Source organism: Caretta caretta, chromosome 7 (assembly GCF_965140235.1).
Source record: "Caretta caretta isolate rCarCar2 chromosome 7, rCarCar1.hap1, whole genome shotgun sequence".
Lineage (NCBI taxonomy): Eukaryota > Metazoa > Chordata > Testudines > Cheloniidae > Caretta > Caretta caretta.
Window position 1 is genome coordinate 107,430,067 of NC_134212.1, and position 22,759 is coordinate 107,452,825.

The 22,759-nt window shown below is 41.1% G+C and overlaps 1 protein-coding gene across 10 annotated transcripts in view; it reads right to left on the reverse strand.

The window, feature by feature from the left end:
* Positions 1-22,759, reverse strand: part of TACC2 (transforming acidic coiled-coil containing protein 2) — a 163,597-nt gene that overhangs the window by 130,126 nt on the left and 10,712 nt on the right. For 9 of the 10 annotated variants that reach the window (XM_075131039.1, XM_048857605.2, XM_048857603.2 and 6 more), the window contains exons 2-3: positions 12,343-18,291; positions 11,207-11,317 (exon numbers count right to left, since the gene is read on the reverse strand). In XM_075131039.1, the coding sequence (XP_074987140.1) occupies positions 11,207-11,317; positions 12,343-18,113 (5,882 nt within the window). In that variant the 5' untranslated portion in view covers positions 18,114-18,291. The remainder of the gene's footprint in view (positions 1-11,206; positions 11,318-12,342; positions 18,292-22,759) is intronic. The other variant, XM_075131038.1, reaches the window with a different exon arrangement.

The window sequence follows — 22,759 nt, forward strand, 5'->3', positions numbered from 1 at the left end:
TGATTACAGTTAGTACCTGAGGTCTGCAGCCTAAGGCCCCGTCTGAGAATGGGAGAATCATGTGATTCCACACCCAACAAAAGCGATGGCTCAAGGCCCAGGACCTGAGTGAGAGCGCTCTCCACGAAGCCTGGAGGAGTCAGAGATGGAGTCAGCCCTTATGCATGAGGTATCCTCCCTCAAGTGAGCCTCAAGGCCAGTACACCTCTTCACCTTCACATCACGTCTCACCAAAAAACCCCCAAATATTTGCTGGGACACCTACAAGAAATTAGACAAACTGGGGATCATTGATATTTATAGGGGAAAAGCCCAAGAAGGGTTTGTATGTTTTTATCCCATTTCCGCAGCCTTCATTTATTAAATGGCTTAGATTTAGCTCTCTTCTGACTAGAGACTGTGTTTTATGTTTGGACAGTGCATAGCATTTTGTGTGTACTATAACACGCCCAACAGAAGTGATGGCTCAAGGCCCAGATCATTATTATCATAACAACAGTTTACACGGGGGGCGGGGGGGTGTTTGTAGGAGGGTAGAGGGGTCTTTAAATCCTGACCCCTTATCCCCCAGCTGCAAAAGCAGATTCCACTGCTGGAGAATTGGGAGGCAGCTTGTTCTGTGTGCATTCTGATGAGTTTTAGAACTTCGGTCCCAATCCCGCAATCAACAGTATTCATTTGGGCTCCATGGAGGCACAGCACATGTGGTACATTACAGGATTGGGGCCAAACACAACCTGTTGCAAATATTCTCCTTTGAGAGATAGGAAAGTTTATCATTAGCCCCTACCAAGGGGTGAGACTCCTTGTAGCCTGGGTGGTGCACTGCACTCAGAACTCCCCCTACCCCCGAGGTTTTCAATAAATTACCAGACTTAGGTTGGTTCAAAAACCCACACGCCCATCATGGGGTATGACTTATTCAGTTTTCTAGAAAGGGTGACTTACTTTGTTAGTTGCCCCGAAACACCCATCTTTGGGTCCCTGTAAAAGTCGTGCTCAGCTCTGCATCCCGGTTCAGGAGACACGCCTCCCAACCCCCTTCCTGGGGCTGGAATAATGCTTCCAATTCTCTCTCTCTCAAAACAGGAGTCTCCCAGCTCTCCTCCTTGGAGCCACGTCATGAGTTAACCAGTCTCCCTGTCTCTCGTTGAACCAGAGTCAGTTTCCCCACCCCCCTCAGCTCTTCTCCTGGAACAGGGTATATATACATCAATGAAACAGTCATTCTGTCTCTTCTTCTGTCAGGAGCCCCAGCCCTCTTGCTGAAGCCAGGTAATTCGGGCAGTTATTACCTCTCCATAGACATATCAGCTCTCCTCCATGAGGCTGGGTGATAATGTAGGGCCTGAGCCAGGTTCTCCCTCAGCTGGCCCATTTTCCCTTTATTAATCCTCAGGCTAGGAGGATCCACCAGGCAGGATTCTGCTACTGGTGCCTGCGCTGCTATGAGGGAGGATACCATTGGGTCCCCTACTCCCAGCTCACTCCCAATTGGTTGGGTGGGAGGGGAGCCTTGCCTCCACCCTCTCTCCAAGGCTCCTGGCCCCAGGGCCCTTAAAGATACAGTGATGGGATTTTCTCTCAAGCAATAATTATTCCTGGGACCACTTCCTCCCTCTCTCTCAAAATATTATCCCTTTCAAACCTTAAAGGGTCAAGCCATGTGACAGGTGGGCTGACTACTAGCAACCACTACCCTTAAGAGGGCAGACTACCTATTTTAGTCCTATCACAGTCCTATTTTACAAATATGGAAACTGAGGCACAGAGAGCTTAAAGGCCAACACTTTCAACCTGGGTGTCTGATGTTAAGCACCACGTCTTTAATTCTGGATTCAAATGCCTAACTTTGGGTGTCCACATTTGAAAACTCTGCACTATGTGACATGACAAAAGCCACAGAGGGAGTCACTATCAGAGCAGGGATTTGTCCCATTTAATCCGTGAGACCATGCTACTAAAGCTGCCCCTCCCTGTGGCTAGAAGAGCTGCCTCAGTGCAGGCAGCTAGTGGTGGCCCTCGCTAGCTAGCGGTAGCCGGGCCAGCACTGGCCTCTTCAGCTGTGAACTTAATCTGAGGTTTTTCAACACACTATGGCAGTATTGCCAGTCTCATGTTTTCAAAAAACTCATGAGTGAGACCTCAGAATGTTCCCTTCCCCCCAAATAAAAATGCGGTCTATGCCCCTCTTTACTGGGTACATAGTACAAACACCCACAGACCTTTTCTGCGGAATGGAACCTTATATTTACACTGTTTCCTGCACATGAATACAACCTCATGAGAACTATTTGTGGTGGCTGAACGTTAGAGCTGTGCAAATCTCAGCAGTTTTGTTTCTTAAGACTTTGAGAGAACCTCTCTTTCAAGTTAAGTTTTGCATAGGGGTTTGAACCTCCAGAATATCACTGTGTTTCAGGTTTGAGCAAACCATATTCAAATTTGGAACCATCAAATTTTTCCTGGTCTGGGGTCAGAATGATGGGAAACCAAAGACTTTTGCACAGTTTCCAGTTGAAAACAAAAATTGGCCCAAGCTGTCTTGAAAATCAGCCCAAGTTTGCTGAAAGTTTTGTAAAACTCAGTGATCAATCCCTTTGGCAAACCCCGCTGTTATTTGTGAAAACAAGCAAACAAGGAAGCAAACAAACAACTAGAGGGACTTTGTGGAGAGGAACCCTACTGCAGAAGTTTCACACATCACTGTAGCATTTTCAAAAAATTTAATCAAATAATTACATAAATTATTGTAGAGGGCCACAGTAATCAGTTTCGCAAAAAGAAAAGGAGTACTTGTGGCACCTTAGAGACTAACCAATTTATTTGAGCATAAGCTTTCGTGAGCTACAGCTATGCTCAAATAAATTGGTTAGTCTCTAAGGTGCCACAAGTACTCCTTTTCTTTTTGCGAATACAGACTAACACGGCTGTTACTCTGAAACCAGTAATCAGTTTAATATTTTGCGTGAATGAGAGGAGGAATGAAGCTATCAAAGTGAGTTAATACCAATCTGTTTTGAAACAGACAAATCATAAAACTACCCTAATTGTTAGAAAATGACCAATTGTATGCACACTTGGGAAGACAGGACTAGAAGTGATTGAGTCCAGTCCCCTGCTATGGCAGGCAAGCCTGTGTATAATCAATTTTTCCTTCCCTTTGAAAAACAAATCCAGTTTTCAGTGAGTGCTGAGTTATTCTTAGCTTTGATGCTTCTATCAGCAAGAAGTGAATAACAATGTTATCATAATAACAAATTCCAAAGGCTTCACGTAAGTTCATAAAATCAGAAGGGTTTTACAGATTACATTGTTTTATCTTTCATTAGCCAAGTTAGCTGTGAAAAACAATGGAGTTCAAAGAAGTAAAAGCTGGTTGGTGACCTTCAGGTGCCTTCGAACAGGAGCATAAAAGCAAGCATGTTGGGCTCAGTAAGTGTATAGAGCACATCATCTACAGAACAGGAACCTATACTTTCTAGGAACACTGGTCACAGATTGAATCTCTCCACAACATCAGAATAAATGAGTGCATGTCTGGATGAAAAAGTGGCTAGTTATGGGCCAGATTGGCAACCAGTTTAGGTCCTGTCCAATTTACAGATATCCTACCTCCTTCGTTTGCTACTGTGGCAGTTGAGAGAATCTGAAGGGCTCGAGCAAAGAGCTTCCCAGTTTAAACACGAATGGAATGTTAGGCAGGGTGTACCCGGTAAAGAACACTTGATTCTGCAATGCATTCCCCAGCGGGTCATTCAGGTGTGTCTACACTTCAGTAAAAAACTCACTGCCCCGATTCTCAGAGCCCTGGTCATCTGACTCCGGCTTGTGGAGCTAAAAATTGCAGTGTGGACATCTAGACTCAGGCTGGAGCCTGGGCTTTGATACCCACTCCCCTCACGAGGTTTCAGAGCCTGAACTCCAGGCCAACCCCGGATAGCTACACTGCAGTATTCAGCCCTGGAGCCCGAGCCCCGCAAGCCTGTGTCAGCTGACACAGGCCAGCTGTGGCCGTGTCACAGGTCTTTTATTGCAGCATAGATATGCCTTTAGAGGCCAAGTGCCACATTTTCTGTTGGTATCACTGCACTGGAGCAGAGAATCTGGCCTAATGTGTGTTGACTTTCAGACTATGCTGTGAAGACCTACCTATTTTTCCAGGCCCTCTCCACTGGGATTTGTCAGGTGGTGGTGAAGGGAAATGAAAGAATTTAAAGTAGAACCATTCTAGAGACCAGAGTCTTACTGAACTCTATGATTCTTTACTGAAAGAAGATCAGGACTGAAGGGGGTCTGATGGAGAGAGTCTAATGGATGGCCTTCAAAGAAAGGGAGGAGGTGAGATCAAGCTTATAAAAGAGGAGACCCCCCCGATATGTTTGAAACACCTTCAGGGATTAGCCCTTCACTAAATTAGGTCCTGATCTTGGAGGGCACTCAGCATCTTCCGGGAGTGTATCCTTAGAGAGTTAACAGCAAAGACGCCTTCGACTGTAGTGGCTAAAGTCTCCACTATACACTCGGTGCAGGGGTTTTTCAAAGTTGAACTACAAGAATAATCCAGTATGTTACTGGTCACAGCAACTGTAAATATACTGACTAAAACCAAATCTATACAAGGAAGGATGGTCCAGTGGTTAGAGCATTAACCAGGGCTGAGTTAGATTCCCGCTCTGTCACAAATATCCTTTGTGACCTTCGAAGTCACTTTGGGTATCTCTGCACTGCAGTTGGTTGTTCTACTCCATGGGAGAGGTTTACTACAGCTTTTCCAGGAAGTAAAAAGCAGGAGGACGATTACCCTGAGACTGTATCAACTCCTACAAGTTCCACCCCATAGGGAGGTTTGCATATGCTGGGTCAGGCTGGGTTTTCTTGGTATAAAAGGATGAACTTGAATTGATTTATGGGCTTCTTTCAGATCCAGCAAACTGACATGATCTTCTGTCCAAGGCGAGGGGAGGGGGCACCCCTTGTGGCAGGGATGGAAAGACTTCAGCCTACTCAGGCCTCATGAGACCGATGGGTGACTCCTGGTATGTTTGGTGCGTGTTTAAAGCTATTTATTAGGTTTTCTCTGGCATGCTTTTACCTTAAGAATAAATGTTCTTGCTTAGAAAGAGCTGTGTGGTAACTTGTAACTGCTGGCAATACACTGTTCGTAGTCCTTGCACAGAAAGCAATACACTGGTAGACTGACTTCCTGGGGATATCACAGTGTAAGACAGAGCTGTACAGCCTCAAAACCCCTGGTCAGGAGGGAACAGGACAAGGGCCTCTGCCCAGAGACAGGTGATGGCTAGAGACCTAAGACCTGACTGGGCACTCCTGGAGTGGACCGTGGAGGGGCAAAACGGGTTCAATTACCTTGAAACTGTGACAATAAGTACGTAACACAGACAGACTGATCCAGAACTTTTCATGCAGGTATACAGCACCAGCAGCAAGCACTACCTGAATGCTAAAGCTTAGCTAATTTTGCATAACTCCTAGATGCTATGAACTCGGCACACTTTGGCTTCCAAGCTCCTAGGACAATACATATTTTGTAAACCGAAAGTCTATCATTATATCAACATGCAGGTTACAAGTCATGCTAATTGAAAATTATCTGATATCACATTCAAATTGCCATGATTATAGTGCTTAGTCCAAAGTGCCAGGTGAGAATGATTACATACTGCCTACACAGGATTTGCTTCTCCAAGTACCACACAGCCTGTTGAGTGTATCTGCATGCATGATAAGGTAGGCTGACGCACAGAGGCAAACACAAATTTGAGTCAACTCTAAGCATTCACTTACCCTTGAAATTACAAGTGTACTGCCAATTGTGGTCGCTGATATTTAGATATGGGCATTGAGCCATTTGCCTGGCCAAATCTATACACCCAACTCATTTGACTCTCATTCTGAACATAACAATACATATGCTTGACCTTTTCCATACAAAACAGTGTCCCACCCATAGGAATTGCCAGGAAGGATAGAGAATATGACCTTGGTTCAGAGGCAGGAACAGAGAAAGGAAAGAGAAGGAGGGAGTAGTTGCAGAGCATAATCAGAGTGAAAATGGAAAGCAAAGGGAGGGGGAAACATTGGGAAAAATGGATCTTAGAACATCTCTGAAGAGGAGTCTTTGTTGGGGGGCATCAACAAGATGTAAGTGTGCCAAGATGCAGAAAAAACTGGAACGAATCCACAACCCAAAGTCACAGAGAAAACGACTGTGTCTATAACTGCTTTTCTTTGAATTGCCCACCACAGGGCTCAGGGCTGGGACTAATCCCACTTTACATATTCCATTAGTAACAGGGAAAATAGACCTAATTGCAAGGTGTCCAAATTTGCAAAGAGAGTACAAAGAGAGCAGCGATAGCTGACATATGGAGAATTGCAAGGTTGAAACATGCATTTGGGGAGAACTAACAAGAACATAAAAGAATCAAAAGTGTTTTAGATAAATGAGAAAGAAAGAAAAGAAGAAGGAAATTAAGAAGTCAGGGTGCCTTGACTACTCATACATTGAAAATATCACAAAGCAATCACTGCATTTCCTTAACAGAATGTTTACATTTTATTAAACAGAAATAATGTTTCTCTAGAGGCATTAAGGGACCTTTTAACTTTAAAAACATATGCAGTATCCAAGTCAATTTCAGTACCTATTTTAAGAGTATAATTCTCAAAAATATACTTGAGTGTAATTGCAAAATAGCAAGGTCCACCTGCAGCTGGCAGGGGATGGATTAGTAAATAAATAGTTAGTTCTTTGCTTTCATGCACTTATCTCCTTTAGTTCATAAACAGATTAATTGAGGTAAAATGTTTAACCAGAATACTATGATGGGTCTGGTTCTCCATTACTCTGCACTTGACCCAATGTAGGGATATCATGGGAGTTATATTTGGGTAAGGACTACAGGACCAGTTCCCTTGTGATTAGAAAGGTAACACTTTACTAATGGATATTCCTATGAGGTAGAATGAGATTGATGGACTGGAAAACAGAGAGAAAGAATATGGATGCTGGAGTGCCAGGAAGAAAGGCAAACAGACAAAAAATGTCTGATGAAATCAGATACTCTTTGTTTTATGTGAAAGTCAGCTTCAGCTATTTTTTGTTCTCTGTGTTGTAATCCTGAGATGAATGCAATATCTGAAGAAGGTAAAAAATACAAAATAGTGAATTCTGCAGTGGGGAACGGAGCGGTGGGGGGCAAGGGGGCGTTGCATAATCACAGTTTAGATACAAAATTAATTTTAACACAATGATTCTGTTTTCAAACACCACAGGACTCAAATAGGCATAACGTTCCAGCAATCAGAACCTACTTGAGTGCACAATCTGAGAAAGAGCTATGCATTCCATACCTCTCTCAGAAAGACTGTTAAAATATTTAATACTCTATTTACTATGCAGGGGGGAAAAAGATCAAGTCAGTATTTACTAAGGAGTCAACATTCTTTTCAGACAGCTTACTAATCTTGCCAATTTCCAACTGCAAGAATAGTGCATGAAAGAAAATTAAAAAAACATGTCTAGGCCAATTTTACTTATAGGATTACTGTCTGGCCTACGTAAATAGAATAAAGAGGGTTTTTCAACTTACCCTGCTCTGACAGAGTGCTGTGATTTATTTGGCATGTAACAATATTGTTAAGCTTTATAAATGACATAGCTTAATACAGGTATAAAAGAGAATGAAAACCAATGTAAATATTGGAGGGAACAGGGTCTGCACCATTATGGAATGAGCTTCAGTAGGCATCGGGTGCAATTTTCAAAAGCACCTAAGAGATTGAGAGTAGGGCTGGCTAGAAAACAAAAATTTCATTTTGCAAAAAATGTTGAGGTTTTGACGTGTCTTTTCATTCCGATGTGTAACGAAAACAAGAAGAAAGAGACACCCACCCCAGAATAGCCAATAGCCCTGCGGTGTGGGAGACCCAAGTTCAAGTCCCTGCTCTGGTTCCTTCCTTGCCTCCCTCACCCCACAAGAAATTCATTCTGCTACCCGAGAAATCTTCCTGACACAAATTTCAGTTTCAAAAATGAATTAGCATGTTCGGACAAAAAACAAGCCAAACATTTTCTCGAAAAATTCCCAACCAGCTCTATTTAGGAGTACAAGTACCACTGCATAATGCCTTCCAGAACTCCCAAGGCACTCAAGGGCAGCAGAATTAAAGAGAAAGAATTGCAGCACACACTATCGTTCACCACAAGCCAGCTCTGCTGCCTGGTTCAGGGGGAGGCTAGAGCTTCATCTTTGGGGTAACTGCGCTCAGCGGAGATTGTGCAATCATATCTGCAGTTGTGGCCAGCTTTGTGGCTCTTTACACCCTTCCCCCCATTGCATACCTACACAATCTAGCCCCAGCTTCGTAAACTGAGCATCTCTAACCCTCTGAACTGTCTGGAAGTCCACTAATAAATTGGATACTTTGCCAAATCAACTAATCTATTCCTAGCACCTAAAAGCAGCACATCTGGGAACGACATCACAGCATTTAATCATTAAACCTCCCAGGGTACTTTTTCAAGATTGGATATTTGTTCTGGTGTCCCAGCCAAATTCCCATATAGTTACAGAAATGTATCTAAAAATGCCCATACCACTTTCAATTGGATATAGAATTTTCTTCATATCTTGTTCTAAATGGCTGTGGTGCACTGCTCAATAACTCCTCTGCATATCAGTGGTAGGTGCAATGATTTCTAAGTATATATAGGCCTATGTTATTCCGTTGCATTTGTACAGGAAGTGCCTTTGTATAGGGAACCTCTTCCCTCAGCATACCTATGCAGCAACAAGAGCACAGGATGCTATTCTGGTACTCTCTTGAGCAAAAAAAAAAGGCCTCATCTAATGAAAGTGCTATCACTCCATAGTGCTGAGGATTTGTGGTCTGCAGTTTGGGGGCATGTTCAGGCCTTTTCTACGTATATCTCCTTTTCTTCCCCAGTAAAGAACACGCAGGAGGAAAGTAGAGGGTGATGGAGTAGCCATCTGCTAAGCACGAAGTGATTCCAACCCCATGCATTCCAAACTCGGAATCCAGGCCCTCCAAAATCATGGGACTGGCTTGGGATTTTGAAAATAATAAAATTTGGGTTATTTTTGTTTGGCTCCTGGTTTTTGAGCCTTTGGAGTGATATTATTGAGCTATTCTCTGCAGCCACAAAGGCAGGAAATTAACTTTTTTTCCCTTCCATTTAATCATCACAAGACTCCAGGAGCTGGGGCTTTAAAATAAACCCACAAATGTTATGAGACTTCCAAACAATGGCAAGAGTTGGCAATACAGCAGGAGCCAGTAAAAGAAGTTTGCTGCCCCTGGAGAAGAGGAAGGAAAGGATAGTTTCCCTCTCCTTAAGCGTCTGTAGTCACCAACAGCTTGGCCTGCATCAGAGACCTGCCAACACAACCCTCCTGTTTCTACTAGTAGCACTTTGCTCCACTTTCCCCCAGAAGCACAAGAATTTCTGGCATAACCCACTCTCCTGAAAATAATCACGCCAACCCATGGTGGATATTAGAGAGGAAGGCACTGGAGCTGGAATATCCCCTTTACCCAGGCAAGGTCTCAGCATAGGTTGGGACTCTTCCTGGTTGTTATAGGGGCACTGTTTGGATCTCCCACTTGTACTACCACCACAGAAGCAACCACCTAGCCCCTGCCCGAACCAGAAAGTAGAGGAAGGTCCTGAAAATTAAGAATTCCATCTTCTAAGAAGGTGCTTAAATAAACAACAATTTAGGCCCCTTCTACCTAACACAACTGAAGTTTCACTATAAGTTATCTTGGAATTGACGAGGGTTGAAAACCACCCCTTACGTAACACGAGACACACCAATTTCCTTTTCCTAACAAAACACCTATTTCCACTCAAATACCCTGGTTTGGGATTTTTCATGACTAGAATCTCCTCTGCCCCTACTGCAGATAAACATCGCAGGTCCAAATTCATGTGCCATTTTCTCATGTCTGCAAACTTTACCCTGGATATTTACTATAGCAAAGGGATAAACGGATACCACTTTTTTGAGGCAGAAGATCCTGAGACGGGGATATATGGGACAGAGTACGAAATTAAACAAAGGACGTTTTAGGCTGCATATCTGGAAATATTTGCTAAGAATGAGACCCACTGGATTGTAGAACAATCTGCCAAGGAATATGAAGGAAGCCCCTGTTCTTGAGTTATCTAAAAATGGACTGGTCAATACACTAAAACAACAGGGGATAAACTAGCTGGCTCAATAGATGTTTTCTAGCTCTCTTTTTTAATAATTCCATATTCTTATGAGAAACAAGACTAAACAAAGGCAGGGTCTCCTCTTTACCTTTGGAAGTCCTTGTTCTGTGAAATCTACACTCACACAGATTTCAAATTGCTCGGCACACAGTATAGCACATGCACTGACAGTCATATAGATATAAAAGTTACATTTGTGCTTACAGAAGTAGCAGCTGCTTGTTGGTACAAAATACTCATACTGGAAAAACAGGTGACAATGAATTCAAGCATATGCAAGTATTAAGCAAATAACTTATGAATTGCCAACAGCTGTTCCAAAGACCTCACCCTGTTTGCCACAGGTATTAATTTAAAGAATGATACCCACCCTAATTTAAACACATACACACACTCTTTCTTGGCTTCTGAGCTATTTTAGACCAGGCAGACAGTTGGTATGGTAAATTTGAAAATGACTATACTATGCATCCTCCATCCTTTTTAAAAAAAGACACACGCACAGGAAAACAAGCTCAAGAGAGAGATTATGAAACTTGGGATCTAATTTTATCCTATCAGTTTATAAACAGATTTCTAAGGAGACCAAAAGAAAATAAATTTTGTTATTAAACCTTATCATAATTTGATGGCTTTTTTAGTGTATATTTTGTTCAGAAAAGTATGCTGTATTGAGCTTCTGTCCCAGAATTACATAGAAAGGAAGTAAAACCCCTATTTTTTCCACCACAATGGGCAATATTAAAGGATGGAGGACAGAGACCTTAATTTTCCCCTCATATCACTGTTTTACCATGGCAACTTTAAAGAATGTGGCATTGATAAACATTATTTTTCCTTCCTATTCAATTACATCTTTTTCATATCTATAATACCAAGAAAGAATGCATCTAAATAGAGCATTATTGCCCTCTGAAATACTTAAGCTTTTCACAGTACCTTTCTACTCTGATGTCATCTCTTGCCTCATGTGAGGTGGCCTTGGCTGTTACAGTTATAGCATCCTTTTCAGGTACAGGAAGAAGAGAATGACAGGGCTCAGGGAAGTTGCTGAGGTTATGGAAAAAGCAGGGATATGATTAGTTAGTGGTAAAGAGGTTATAGGTTGATATTCTTTTGAATTAACATCTGTGCTCATACTAGAAATTCAAAATTTCTTCAAAATGCACAGAAGAAAACAAATTTCATTTACCGTTTTTAAAATAAAAACCATGTTTGAGGCATTCTTGAGCTCCCAACAAAATATTTTGCACATACACAAACCCTTAAGAAAGCTATACATATGAACTCCTAACATAGTACACAGATAATATACAAATGCAACCTCAGTTAATTGAATGTCTTTGGGGACACTGAATATTATCAAACAATCAAGGGCATTGTTAACATAATTAGCATGTGTACTCCCCTGCACCCCAAAAGTATTCATCTTTTGTCGGTCTTCTATTTAGATTATAAATTCTTTGGGGCAGGAACCATCTTTTTGCCCTGGGTTTGTACAATGCCTAGCACAGTGAGGCACTGCTCCATGACTAGGGCTCCTAGATGCTGTGGTAATACAAATACTATTCAATATATCAGGGAATGGGACCATTCTGAACAACAGTGGATCAGGATAACTGAGGTTAGAGTAATCAAGGTTATAAGGTAGCTGAGTTTTTTAACTTTCAGATTACAGTCTACAAGGAAAACACTGCAGGCCCAATTTTTCAACTAAAGCACACCTATTTAAGGCTTCTAAATTTAATTTACTTCACTAACTTTAGGCAATGCAGTGTGAAAATTGGGGTCATAACAGAATCACTACAGAGTAGTTTAAGAACCGGAAAGGTCAATGAAGCTGTTGAAAATCAAGGTCTTTACAAGTCCCAAAAGGTCACTTCTATTATATTTAGACCTTACAAGCGATTTAAAATGTCTTCCACTGAGACCAAATTTTAGTCTAAAGTCAATGGGAACCATGCCCACCTGAAAACCTGCATCACAAACAACAGATTTATATGTGTAAAATATATCCCTCTGCAACCCTAGGACAAGGACAACTCTGTCTCACAAAATTAATTTAAAGTAAGTACCTTTCTGTAGGTAATCCTTCAGTAACCATGTCCAGAAGTTCATTGATGTGATGTTTCTTAGGCTCAGTGAATGAAGGGGTTGGTATCTTTTCTTCGGCATCCAGCGGTGAGCTGTCATGTTCTGAATGCATCTTGCTCCATTGATTTTCAGAAGCAACATTAAAATCTGTACTTACAAAATCCTCTTCTGGCTCCATCCCTGTAATAGTTTCTGAGTAATGCTGGTTTGTATCTGTCCCTTGATCTTGAATGCTTGCTTTCAAAGCTGCATCACATTCACTAATTAATACTGTCCTTGTAATACCTGTTTTAGGGGTGTCTCCAAGTTGCTCACATATAGAAGCTTCTGCCTCTGCTATGCTGAACGTGGTGTCACTTTCTTCCTTCACATCCCCCTTAGTCACACTGCTGAGTTCATGTTTAAAGTCAGCCTGGGAATGATCATCGTGGCTTAGTTCATTTTTAACGTGATCTATTAATCCATGTATTGTTGCTTCTTTTCCCTGCTGTGGGTCTTGACGATTTCCTAATATTTCCAGGCATTTTCTACTTCCCAAAGCATCCAGCATCATACATGTGTCATCCTGAGACTTAATTTCATGCACAACATTATTGTGAGTGGATTTCTCTTGGGTTTCACCAGACAACATACAAAGATCATCTCTTTTCATGTCAGCTTTGAAGAGGTCTCCTTGAACAACTGTTGATGCTGACATGTTGCAGGTACCATTGACAGTGCTTGGGTGACAATCTTTACTTTTCTTCTGCTCATTTGGCATAAAGTCCTGGCAATGATTTTCAGAAGATATCAGATCTTCTGATTCTGCATTACATTGTACAATTAAATTACATTCCTCTGCCTCTGGGATGGCAGCACTTTCTAAATCGTTCTTTGGAACAGTGCCTGTATCTTCTGAAGAGGTCCCAGGAATAGTGGGCTGGTCCTTATTGTCATAAGATGCAGTTACGTTTTCAGTTTCGGCCCCATCAGATGAATCAGATTCCAGCTTTTCTATCTCTTGATCCACAGGAGCTCCAGCATTCATACTGCTAGTATGTGTACCTTCCTCTGTTTCCATCTGACTGCTTTTTGTGCTGTCAGTTTTGTTGTCCAGCTTTCTTAAATTCGTAAGAGGCAGTTCAACAGGTTTAGAACCATCCAATTTGGAAACTTTCTTTTCTGAAAAGGTACCTGCCTGTTTATGTTCCTCGTTTTCTGGAAGCTTTAGTTCTCTGAGCATGTCTTCTTGCTGTGCTGACTTCTCTTTGGGAACTTTGCTAAAAATCTCAGAATCCAAAGGCAACTCTTGTCTCTCTATTTCTGAGTCACTTTCTTGTCCTGCATTATTGATGCTTCCATCAACTCCTTCACCTACTGTGTTAGGCTCTGAAAAGTTCTCAGCACTTTGCAGAACAGGTATAACTTTACCCATGGGACTCTGCCGACTGCCTGCATACATTTCAGATGAAAGCTGGGGTAATTCAGCATTCAGAGCGTTGAGCACAGGTTTCTCAAATATTTTACTGAGATGCTCCCTGAAATCAGGAAAGCTGGCATCAGCGCCAAAGGTCCTGGAGCTCGGAACATCATTCTCCCTTTCTGCCATCTGCTTGGAAATATTTATTTTTGTCTTGGTTATGCTATTATTCTCTTTCAAAACATTTTCAGTTTTCTCTGCACTTCCAGAGTTTTCTAAGATCTTCCTGTACTTGTCATCTACACCGATATTTGTTGCAATTTCCTCATTACATCCTTCTTGTTTACCAGCAGATGAAAGACTCAGCAGCCTCTCTCCTAGGCTAGGAAGACTGAACAGAGGCTCCGTTGAACTGACACTTTGCTGTGCTTTGAAGTTTACATCACTTTTTGTTCCTTTAGTTTTAATTGCAGATATCTCCTTCTTCAGCTTCTCAAAATTAAATTGTGATAAGTTTCCTGCAAACTGCCCTGCATCAGCAGAATCTGGTATGGGTGAAATACTCTCTCCTTCACACTGGAAACTTTGGCCAGGAATACTTGTTTCTTTCATGGAAGTATTTTCTAAATGGGCTGCTTCACTGCTGTTTTGATCAGCTGTGCTTATTATCCCTGGTGAAATATCTTTTAAATGCACAGGTACGGTAGCATCAGCTGTACTCTGTAAATCAGAAGCAGCTTCTAAGACATTTTGGCATGTTTTAACTATCAGCTTATTATTTAGTAACTCACCCACAATACCGTCATTCTTAGAGTTTTCAGGTTGCTGGCTAGCTTCACTATGATGATCCAATGCAAAGGTCGATGTAGAAAGAATTGGGAATTCTTCCGTTTCAGAGCTAGCAGGCAAATGCTCATTCTCGGCTTTTTTAATGCAGTTTAATGTATATGAAGCATTGTTGGGCACCACTTCCCTGTGTTCCTGTAATTCACAAGGATATTCCTTTGCACCTGAATTTGCATCTACTTTCCGATTGCTTGTCTCTGCGATAGAAGAGTCCCGTTCAAAATTTAATTTTATATTTTCAACTTTTGGGATGATTTCACTGTCTGAAATCAGATCCTTTTTTGTTTCTAGAACTGAGCCTTTCACCACCGATTGCATTTTTTCTTGGTTTTCTGAACTAGGTATTTGAGTATCATTCTTGTTTTTTTCATATATATTTTCTTCAGAGTCATCATCAGAACAGGTTATTTCAATACCAGTTAGCGAAGTCTGTGGTATCTCAGTGACACTTATTGAATTCTGTACCCCTGGAATACAGTCAATAGCACCAGCACTGCTTACATTAGTATTGTCTGCTGTCTTACATATGCTGTCTGGCTGTTCATTTATGTCAGATTCTTTTGAAAATGCATCATCTTGACACGCTTCTTCATGATGACTGACTGAGATCAAAGAATTATTCTCCTGCTTGGGCTTGCTAGTGATCTGCCTACTGAAGCGATTTCCTTCTGCCTCTGGGTCAGTTTTACTTTGCTGAGTGCAGTCTTGCAAAGTAGCTACCTTCAGATCAGAAATATTCTGCAAATGCTCAGTGTTGCACATGTTTCCTTTCAAGCAAGCAGTATTTTTATTTGAGTCCTCCCCTGGCACTGCATCAGGATTATATTTGAATGGCTCTGGCTCTAGCACAGAAGGTGCTGTTTGAGGGCTGCTTGTCATGTCTAGAGACATATCTGATTTGCTTCTGCATGTGTCCTGACAGTCACTCTGATAACTTAACTCCACTAAATGCTCATTTTTCTGAGCCATTTCTTTATGTTCCTGTTCATCAGTACTTGTGACAGTTTTCAGATTGCTTTGGTGTTTGTGTTTTTCAAACCCTATATTTGAAATGTGCTGTTGACTATTTCTGGCAGCAAAGTTCAGGCTCTCTCTTTGCTCTGTTTGTGGAAAGGTTATTGAAACATCTGCCATTTCTTGCTTTTCTTTAATACAGCTTTTAAGGGTCTCTGGAGAGCCATCTTTGTCACTCTCGGATGGCTGTTTATTCTCAGTTATGCTGCTATCATGGGATTCTTCTAAACTCCACTGCTTTTGCTGGGGACTGAACTCCACAGTATTTGCTGATGCTTGAGAGATTTCAGAATGAGCCACTCGCATACTTTTGTCACCTTTTGCAGCAATTTGTTCCTGCTGAACTTGCTTTGGTGTGTCAGATGTGCATTCCTTTTTCAGTGCCAAATCTTTATCATCTACACAGCTTTCCACTTCAGCTCTGCAGTCCTTCTGCTTAATTTCATTCTTTTCTTTAATGTCTACAGCACTGCTATGTTCAACAACAGTTGCAGATACGCACGCAGGATCACTATTAGGCACCTCCGCTACTTGTCTGGTCCATTCTTTGCTTTCACAAATACACGAGGCCTCCTGAATTTTTGCTGTGTGTAGTGCAACACAGCCAGTAGTTCCTATCAATTCACTTAAGCCCTGATGTTCAAGTTCTGATTTGGGAGTCTGTATATTTTCTTCAGACCCTTCATTGCTTTGAAACATTTCTTGATGCTTCGTTTTGCACTCAAACTCCAATATAGCGTCTTGAGCAAAAGTGTGTTCCCAGGATTCATCTTGCTTAGTTTGCATAATATTACTGTCCTGAGAGTGCAGAAGTGGTGAACCATGTGCATTAATTGAACAAACCTTTTCAGTCATTTTACAGCCTAGCAAGGCTAAAGTTTTGTCTTCTGTGTCAGAGTTAAAATGATCAGAAGTCAGAGGGCATTCTTCCCTGCCTAACTGTGGAGTTTCCACAAGTGGAAAGCTGCACTTTGAGGACAAGTCGTGTGTGGCAATTGCTTTCTCTTTGTTCATTTGTTGTTCAGGTTCACACTGGAAACAGAGTGAATTATCTTCAGCTACTTTCAAATGACTCTCTGAATTCAGATGCTTTTCCACAGCATTTTCATTTATGTCACTGCTTAAAGTCTTGTCTGAAAAGCTGATTTCTTTTAAATCATGCCCCCAGTTGGCATCCTTCCTGTCCTGCTTGTTGCTATCATCAAAGTTCAATAGCATCCCTTCTGCCTCATTTAACCCTTCAGGTGATGCACTCGTTGCTATAACTTGCACTTCCTCTGTTCTGTCCTTTCCCATAGAGTCTTCAGTTTTTTTTGCAGGTACTTTAATGACAGTTTCTTTTAGATTCAGCTCTGTGGGTGTACTCCCACAAGTTAAATCCAATACATATTTTTCCAGTGCCAATCTTTCAGGTACCATGGAATCTTCCTTGGTGGAATTCATAGCATTTTCTACACCAGAAAGAAGGATGTTTTCTATTGACACAATATCAGCTTTTATTGTTTCATTAATGCTATCTTGATCTTTGGTGTTTTCAGATGTGAGATCTGGTTTTTGCTCTCCCTCTACCTTAAGCAACAGAGGCATGTTGAAAGGTTCAGTGCTAACAAACAAATTCACCTTTTGAGGCTCTCTTTCAAACCTGGGCTCCACTGTTTCAGAAGTTGTTTTTTGTGCTTTACTTCTACCTGGATCTTGGTGTTCATTTGCAGACACAGATTCCCCTGGAGGTTCATCTGGCTTTGGTACCAGGAACAGGTCCGAAGGGTTAAAAGCCAAACCTGGCTTTAAAGTGCAAGCTGCTAGTTGCTTCCCATTGTTTTCAGAGAGATGTAGGTTTGGGTCATTCCCTTTAGTTGTGGTTATATCTCTTCTACATAAATTGTTGACATCACTGAGCTCAGGGTTATCATTCAAACTCTGAACATTCACAACTGCTCCATATTTTTCACTGTCTGAGCCTCCTGTTGTGGGATAATTTAGGATTAAGGTTTCCTTTTTCATTAACAGACTCTCTGTGCCATCTGTTTTCTGTCCACCTCGTTGTATTACAGTCTGCTCCTTATGACCCACTTCCAAAAATCCTGGCCCCTGCTTGGCCTCTTGAGTGGTAAAGTAATCTGCTTCTTTACCCTGGGGTAATGAGACAGCATGCAAATCCCTCTTGCCATCCAGCTGTTCACTCTGCCATAATGGTTCTAATTCACATGAATTTGTTTGTGTAACTCCTTGTGTCAAAATAGCTTCTGCAGAAGGGCTAGATTCTAAGCTTGTATTTTCTGGATCATTCTCACTCTTTTTGATAGAAGAGGCAGCAATATTGTCACTTTCTGGGCCACTGTCCACAAATATAGCATCTGCTGTTCCTATTTCTTTGTCATCCACCGTGTTTGGGGAAGGCACCGTTACAATACTCTTTGGGGTTGGTAAATCATCACTGCTGTCTGTGAGATTTGCTGTGACATATTCTTTGGCACATTCTGCTAAAGGCATGGAGATAGGTAGGCTTCTCCCCTTTGCTTCTGCAGCCTGTGTCAGTAAGTCAGAACCAGTTTGTCCTCCATGTTCTTGCAGGATATTTCGCTGTGCCGTCACCTCTGCAGACACTGCACATGAATTTGGATCAGATAAACCTTCAGCAGTGTGGCTACCGATGCCTTCATTACTGCTGCTGCCAACAATGGAAATGATTATTCGTTTCATGTCAGCAAAGAAAGTGGAGCAAAACATAAAAACAATTCATGCCACTGAGGTTTCAAAGCCATGCAGTACGTGCATTGAAAAGTTGACAATCTGCTTTCAAGAGGCAAGATATCAGAGGCACACTCTATAGTGATCCAAAACCTCATTGCACTGAAATATACTTCCTCAGCCTTGTCTACTATCCGTCATACTTGTCTTATGTTTTTACCTCTCCACAGATTTGGTATTAATAATTTAATTCCTACACTAATGTGTTTTTCCCTCCAAAATGCTGACAGAAAAACATGAAAAAAATTATAAGAGAGAACTGGACCAAAAAAATTAAAAAAATCCTCAATTTTGCAGTTCCTCCTAGCATAGACCTACCAGTGGAGCTAGAAATGTTTGTTCAGGGTTAAAGGACCTGATGTCCCTGATCATCATCACCATCATTTTGTAGTGCTTTTCTTGATCTTATTCAATTAAGCAATAAGGGCCCCATCTACTAAAACACTTACTTCTGGGTGTGGTGCTTACTTCTGAGAGTACAACAGTCCTACTGATTTCACTGCAACTAGTGATACTAATAAGCGCTGCACCGGGTAATAAGGGTTTGCAAAATCTGGCCTCAAGACATGACTGTGTTACTGCATAAAACTCCATTTAAGCACAGATGAGGCTAGTCGAGGCTAAAGGTTTCCGCCCACACATTGCCATGCAATAATACATACTTTGTCTAGCCTTTTTGATATGTTGTTTGTTTTTCAATACATAGAAGAAATAACTGCTTGCAATAGCTATTTTTCCCCCTCAGAGAAAGGTTGAGGAAGAAGAAATGAAGAGAATAAGATTGAGAGTGTCTGTGTAGGAGGGAATAGGATATTTTCTATGATTTATCTCCATATTCATTTCACTTAAAATTAGGGCTGTCAATTAATCGCAGTTAACTTACGTGATTAACTCATAAAAATTAATCACGATTAAAAAATTTTTTAAAAGCGAACAGCATGCTGGGAATAATTAAGAAAGGGATGGATAACAGGACAGAAAACATCATGTTGCCTCTATATAAGTCCATGGCACGCCCACATATTGAATACTCTATGCAAATGTGGTCACCACATCTCAAAAAAGATATATTGGAATTGAAAAAGGTTCAGAAAAGGGCAACAACAATGATTGGGGTATGGAATGGCTTCCATTTGAGGACAGATTAATAAGACTGGGACTATTCAGCTTGGAAAAGAGACGGCTAAGGGGAGATATGATTGAGGTCTATAAAATCATGACTGGTATAGAGAAAGTAGATAAGGAAATGTTGTTTACTACTTCTCATATCACAAGAACTAGAGGTCACCAAATGAAATTAATAGGCAGCGGGTTTAAAACAAATAAAAGGAAGTATTTCTTCACACAACGCACAGTCAACCTGTGGAACTCCTTGCCAGAAGATATTGTGAAGGCCAAGACCAAAACAGGGTTCAAAAAAGAACTAGATAAATTAATGGAGGATAGGTCCATCAATGGCTATTAGCCAGGATGGGCAGGAATGGCGTCCCCAGCCTCTATTTGCCAGAAGCTGGGAATGAGCGACAGGGGATGGATCACTTGATCATTACCTGTTCTGTTCATTCCCTCGGGGGCACCTGGCACTGGCCACTGTTGGATTGGCTAGATGGACCTTTGGGGGGATTTGATAGGTGCTTTCAACTACCTGAAGGGGCTTCCAAAGAGGATGGATCTAGACTGTTCTCAGTGGTAGCAGATGACAGAACGAGGAGTAATGGTCTCAAGTTGCAGTGGAGAAGGTTTAGGTTGGATATTAGGAAAAACTTTTTCACTAGGAGGGTGGTGAAACACTGGAATGAGTTACCTAGTGAGGTGGTGGAATCTCCTTCCTTAGAAGTTTTTAAGGTCAGGCTTGACAAAGCCCTGGCTGGAATGATTTAGTTGGGGATTGGTCCTACTTTGAGCAGGGGGTTGGACTAGATGACCTCCTGAGGTCCCTTCCAACCCTGATATTCTATGGTTCTATGCTATGATTCTATGACCCAGTAGGGCCATTCTTATGTTCTTATGATTAATCACCATTTTAATTGCATTGTTAAACAGCAGACTACCAATTGAAATTTATTAAATATTTTGGATGTTTTTCTACATTTTCAAATAAATTGATTTCAGTTACAACACAGAATACAAAGTGTACAGTGCTCACTTTATATTATTTTGATTACAAATATTTGCACTGTAAAATTGATAAAGAAAAGGAACAGTATTTTTAAATTCACCTCATACAAGTACTGTAGTGCAATCTCTTTATCGTGAAAGTGCAACTTACAAATGTAGATTTTTTTTGTTACATAACTGCACTCAAAAATAAAACAATGCAAAACTTTAGAGTCTACAAGTCCACTCAGTCCTACTTCTCGTTCAGCCAATCTCTAAGACAAACAAATTTGTTTATATTTAAAGGAGATAATGCTGCCCACTTCTTATTTACAAAGTCACCAGAAAGTGAGAACAGGTGTTCACAGGGGACTTTTGTAGCCAGCATTGCATGCTATTTACGTGCCAGATATGCTAAACATTCGTATGCCACTTCATGCTTTGGCCACCATTCCAGAGGACATGCTTCCATGCCCATGACATTCGTTAAAAAAATAATGCGTTAATTAAATTTGTGACTGAACTCCTGGGGGGACAATTGTATGTCTCTGGCTCTATTTTATCCGCATTCTGCCATATATTTCATGTTATAGTAGTCTTGGATGATGACTCAGCACATATTGTTCATTTTAAGAACACTTTCACTGAAGATTTGACAAAACGCAAAGAAGGTACTAATGTGAGATTTCTAAAGATAGCTACAGCACTCGACCCAAGGTTTAAGAATCTGAAGTGCCTTCCAAAATCTGAGAGGGATGAGGTGTGGAGCATGCTTTCAGAAGGCTTAAAAGAGCAACACTCCGATGAGGAAACTACAGAACCCGAACCACCAAAAAAGAAAATCAGCCTTCTGCTAGTGGCATCTAACTCAGATGATGAAAATGAACATGAGTCGGTCCACACTGCTTTGGATTGTTATCGAGCAGAACCCGTCATCAGCATGGATGCATGTCCTCTGGAATGGTGGTCGAAGCGTGAAGGGACATATGAATCTTTAGCGCATCTGGCATGTAAATATCTTATGACGCCAGTTACAACAGTGCCATGAGAACACCTGTTCTCACTTTCACGTGACATTTTGAACAAGAAGTGGGCAGCATTATCTCCTGCAAATGTAAACAAACTTGTCTGTCGGAACGATCGGCTGAACAAGAAATATGACTCAGTGGATTTGTAGGCTCTAAAGTTTTACATTGTTTTATTTTTGAATGCAGTTATTGTTTTGTACGTAATTCTACATTTGTAAGTTCAACTTTCATGATAAAGAGATTGCACTACAGTACTTGTATTATGTAAACTGAAAAAGACAATTCTTTTGTTTTTTTTACAGTGCAAATACTTGTAATCAAAAATATAAAGTGAGCACTGTATACTTTGTATTCTGTTTTGTATTTAAATCAATATATTTTAAAATGTAGAACACATCCAAAAATATTTAAATAAATGGTATTCTATTATTGTTTAACATTGAGATTAATCGCAGTTAATTTTTTTAATTGCATGATTAAGCATGATTAATTTTTTTAATCACTTGACAGCCCTACTTAAAAGCATTAACAATACACCATAAATTTCAGGGTGCTGGGGAAAGATTGGAAACCTATGTGCTGGTGGGAAGATTTGGTGTGGCTTGGGAAAATACCAACTGTTTATATCTGCCAGAAACATGCTCATAATGAATTCAGAGGTAGTAAAACTCAGTTTATAATATTTAGAAATGGTATACTGTGCTTTACACACTCAAAGCACTAGACAAACTTTAAGGCCTGGCTGCCTCTGCAGGGATCAGCTTGGATTAGAGTTAAGGTTGCCACTGTCCAGGTTTTCCCAGGATCATCCCTTTTTTGAGGTAGCTGTCTGGGAAATCTGGAAGAGTGCTCAGTACACATTGCAAACATTTCAGTTTCATAAACTCAGGATCATCGGGTTGTCCTCATTTTTTGTACTTCAGAAGTGGCAACTCTAACTGGACCCTAACTAAATAATCCTTGCAACACCTGTGATGTAGGTGAGTATGATCATCTCCACTGTACACATGGAATAACCCAGGCAGAGAGGGGAAGAGACTTATTCAGAGTCACACACTGAGTCAGTGCCAAAATGGTTAGAACTCACTATTGCCTCGCTTGTAGTAGGTCTATATTTAGTCTACTGCTATACCACACTGAGCCTCAGGTGACTAGTGAAATAGAATGAAAACCTCAGATTGTTGTAATGCACTACAAGGTGCAAACTGCTACAGCAGTTGTAGTAAAAATCTCTCTTTGTACTGTGAAACTGTCCTGTAGTCC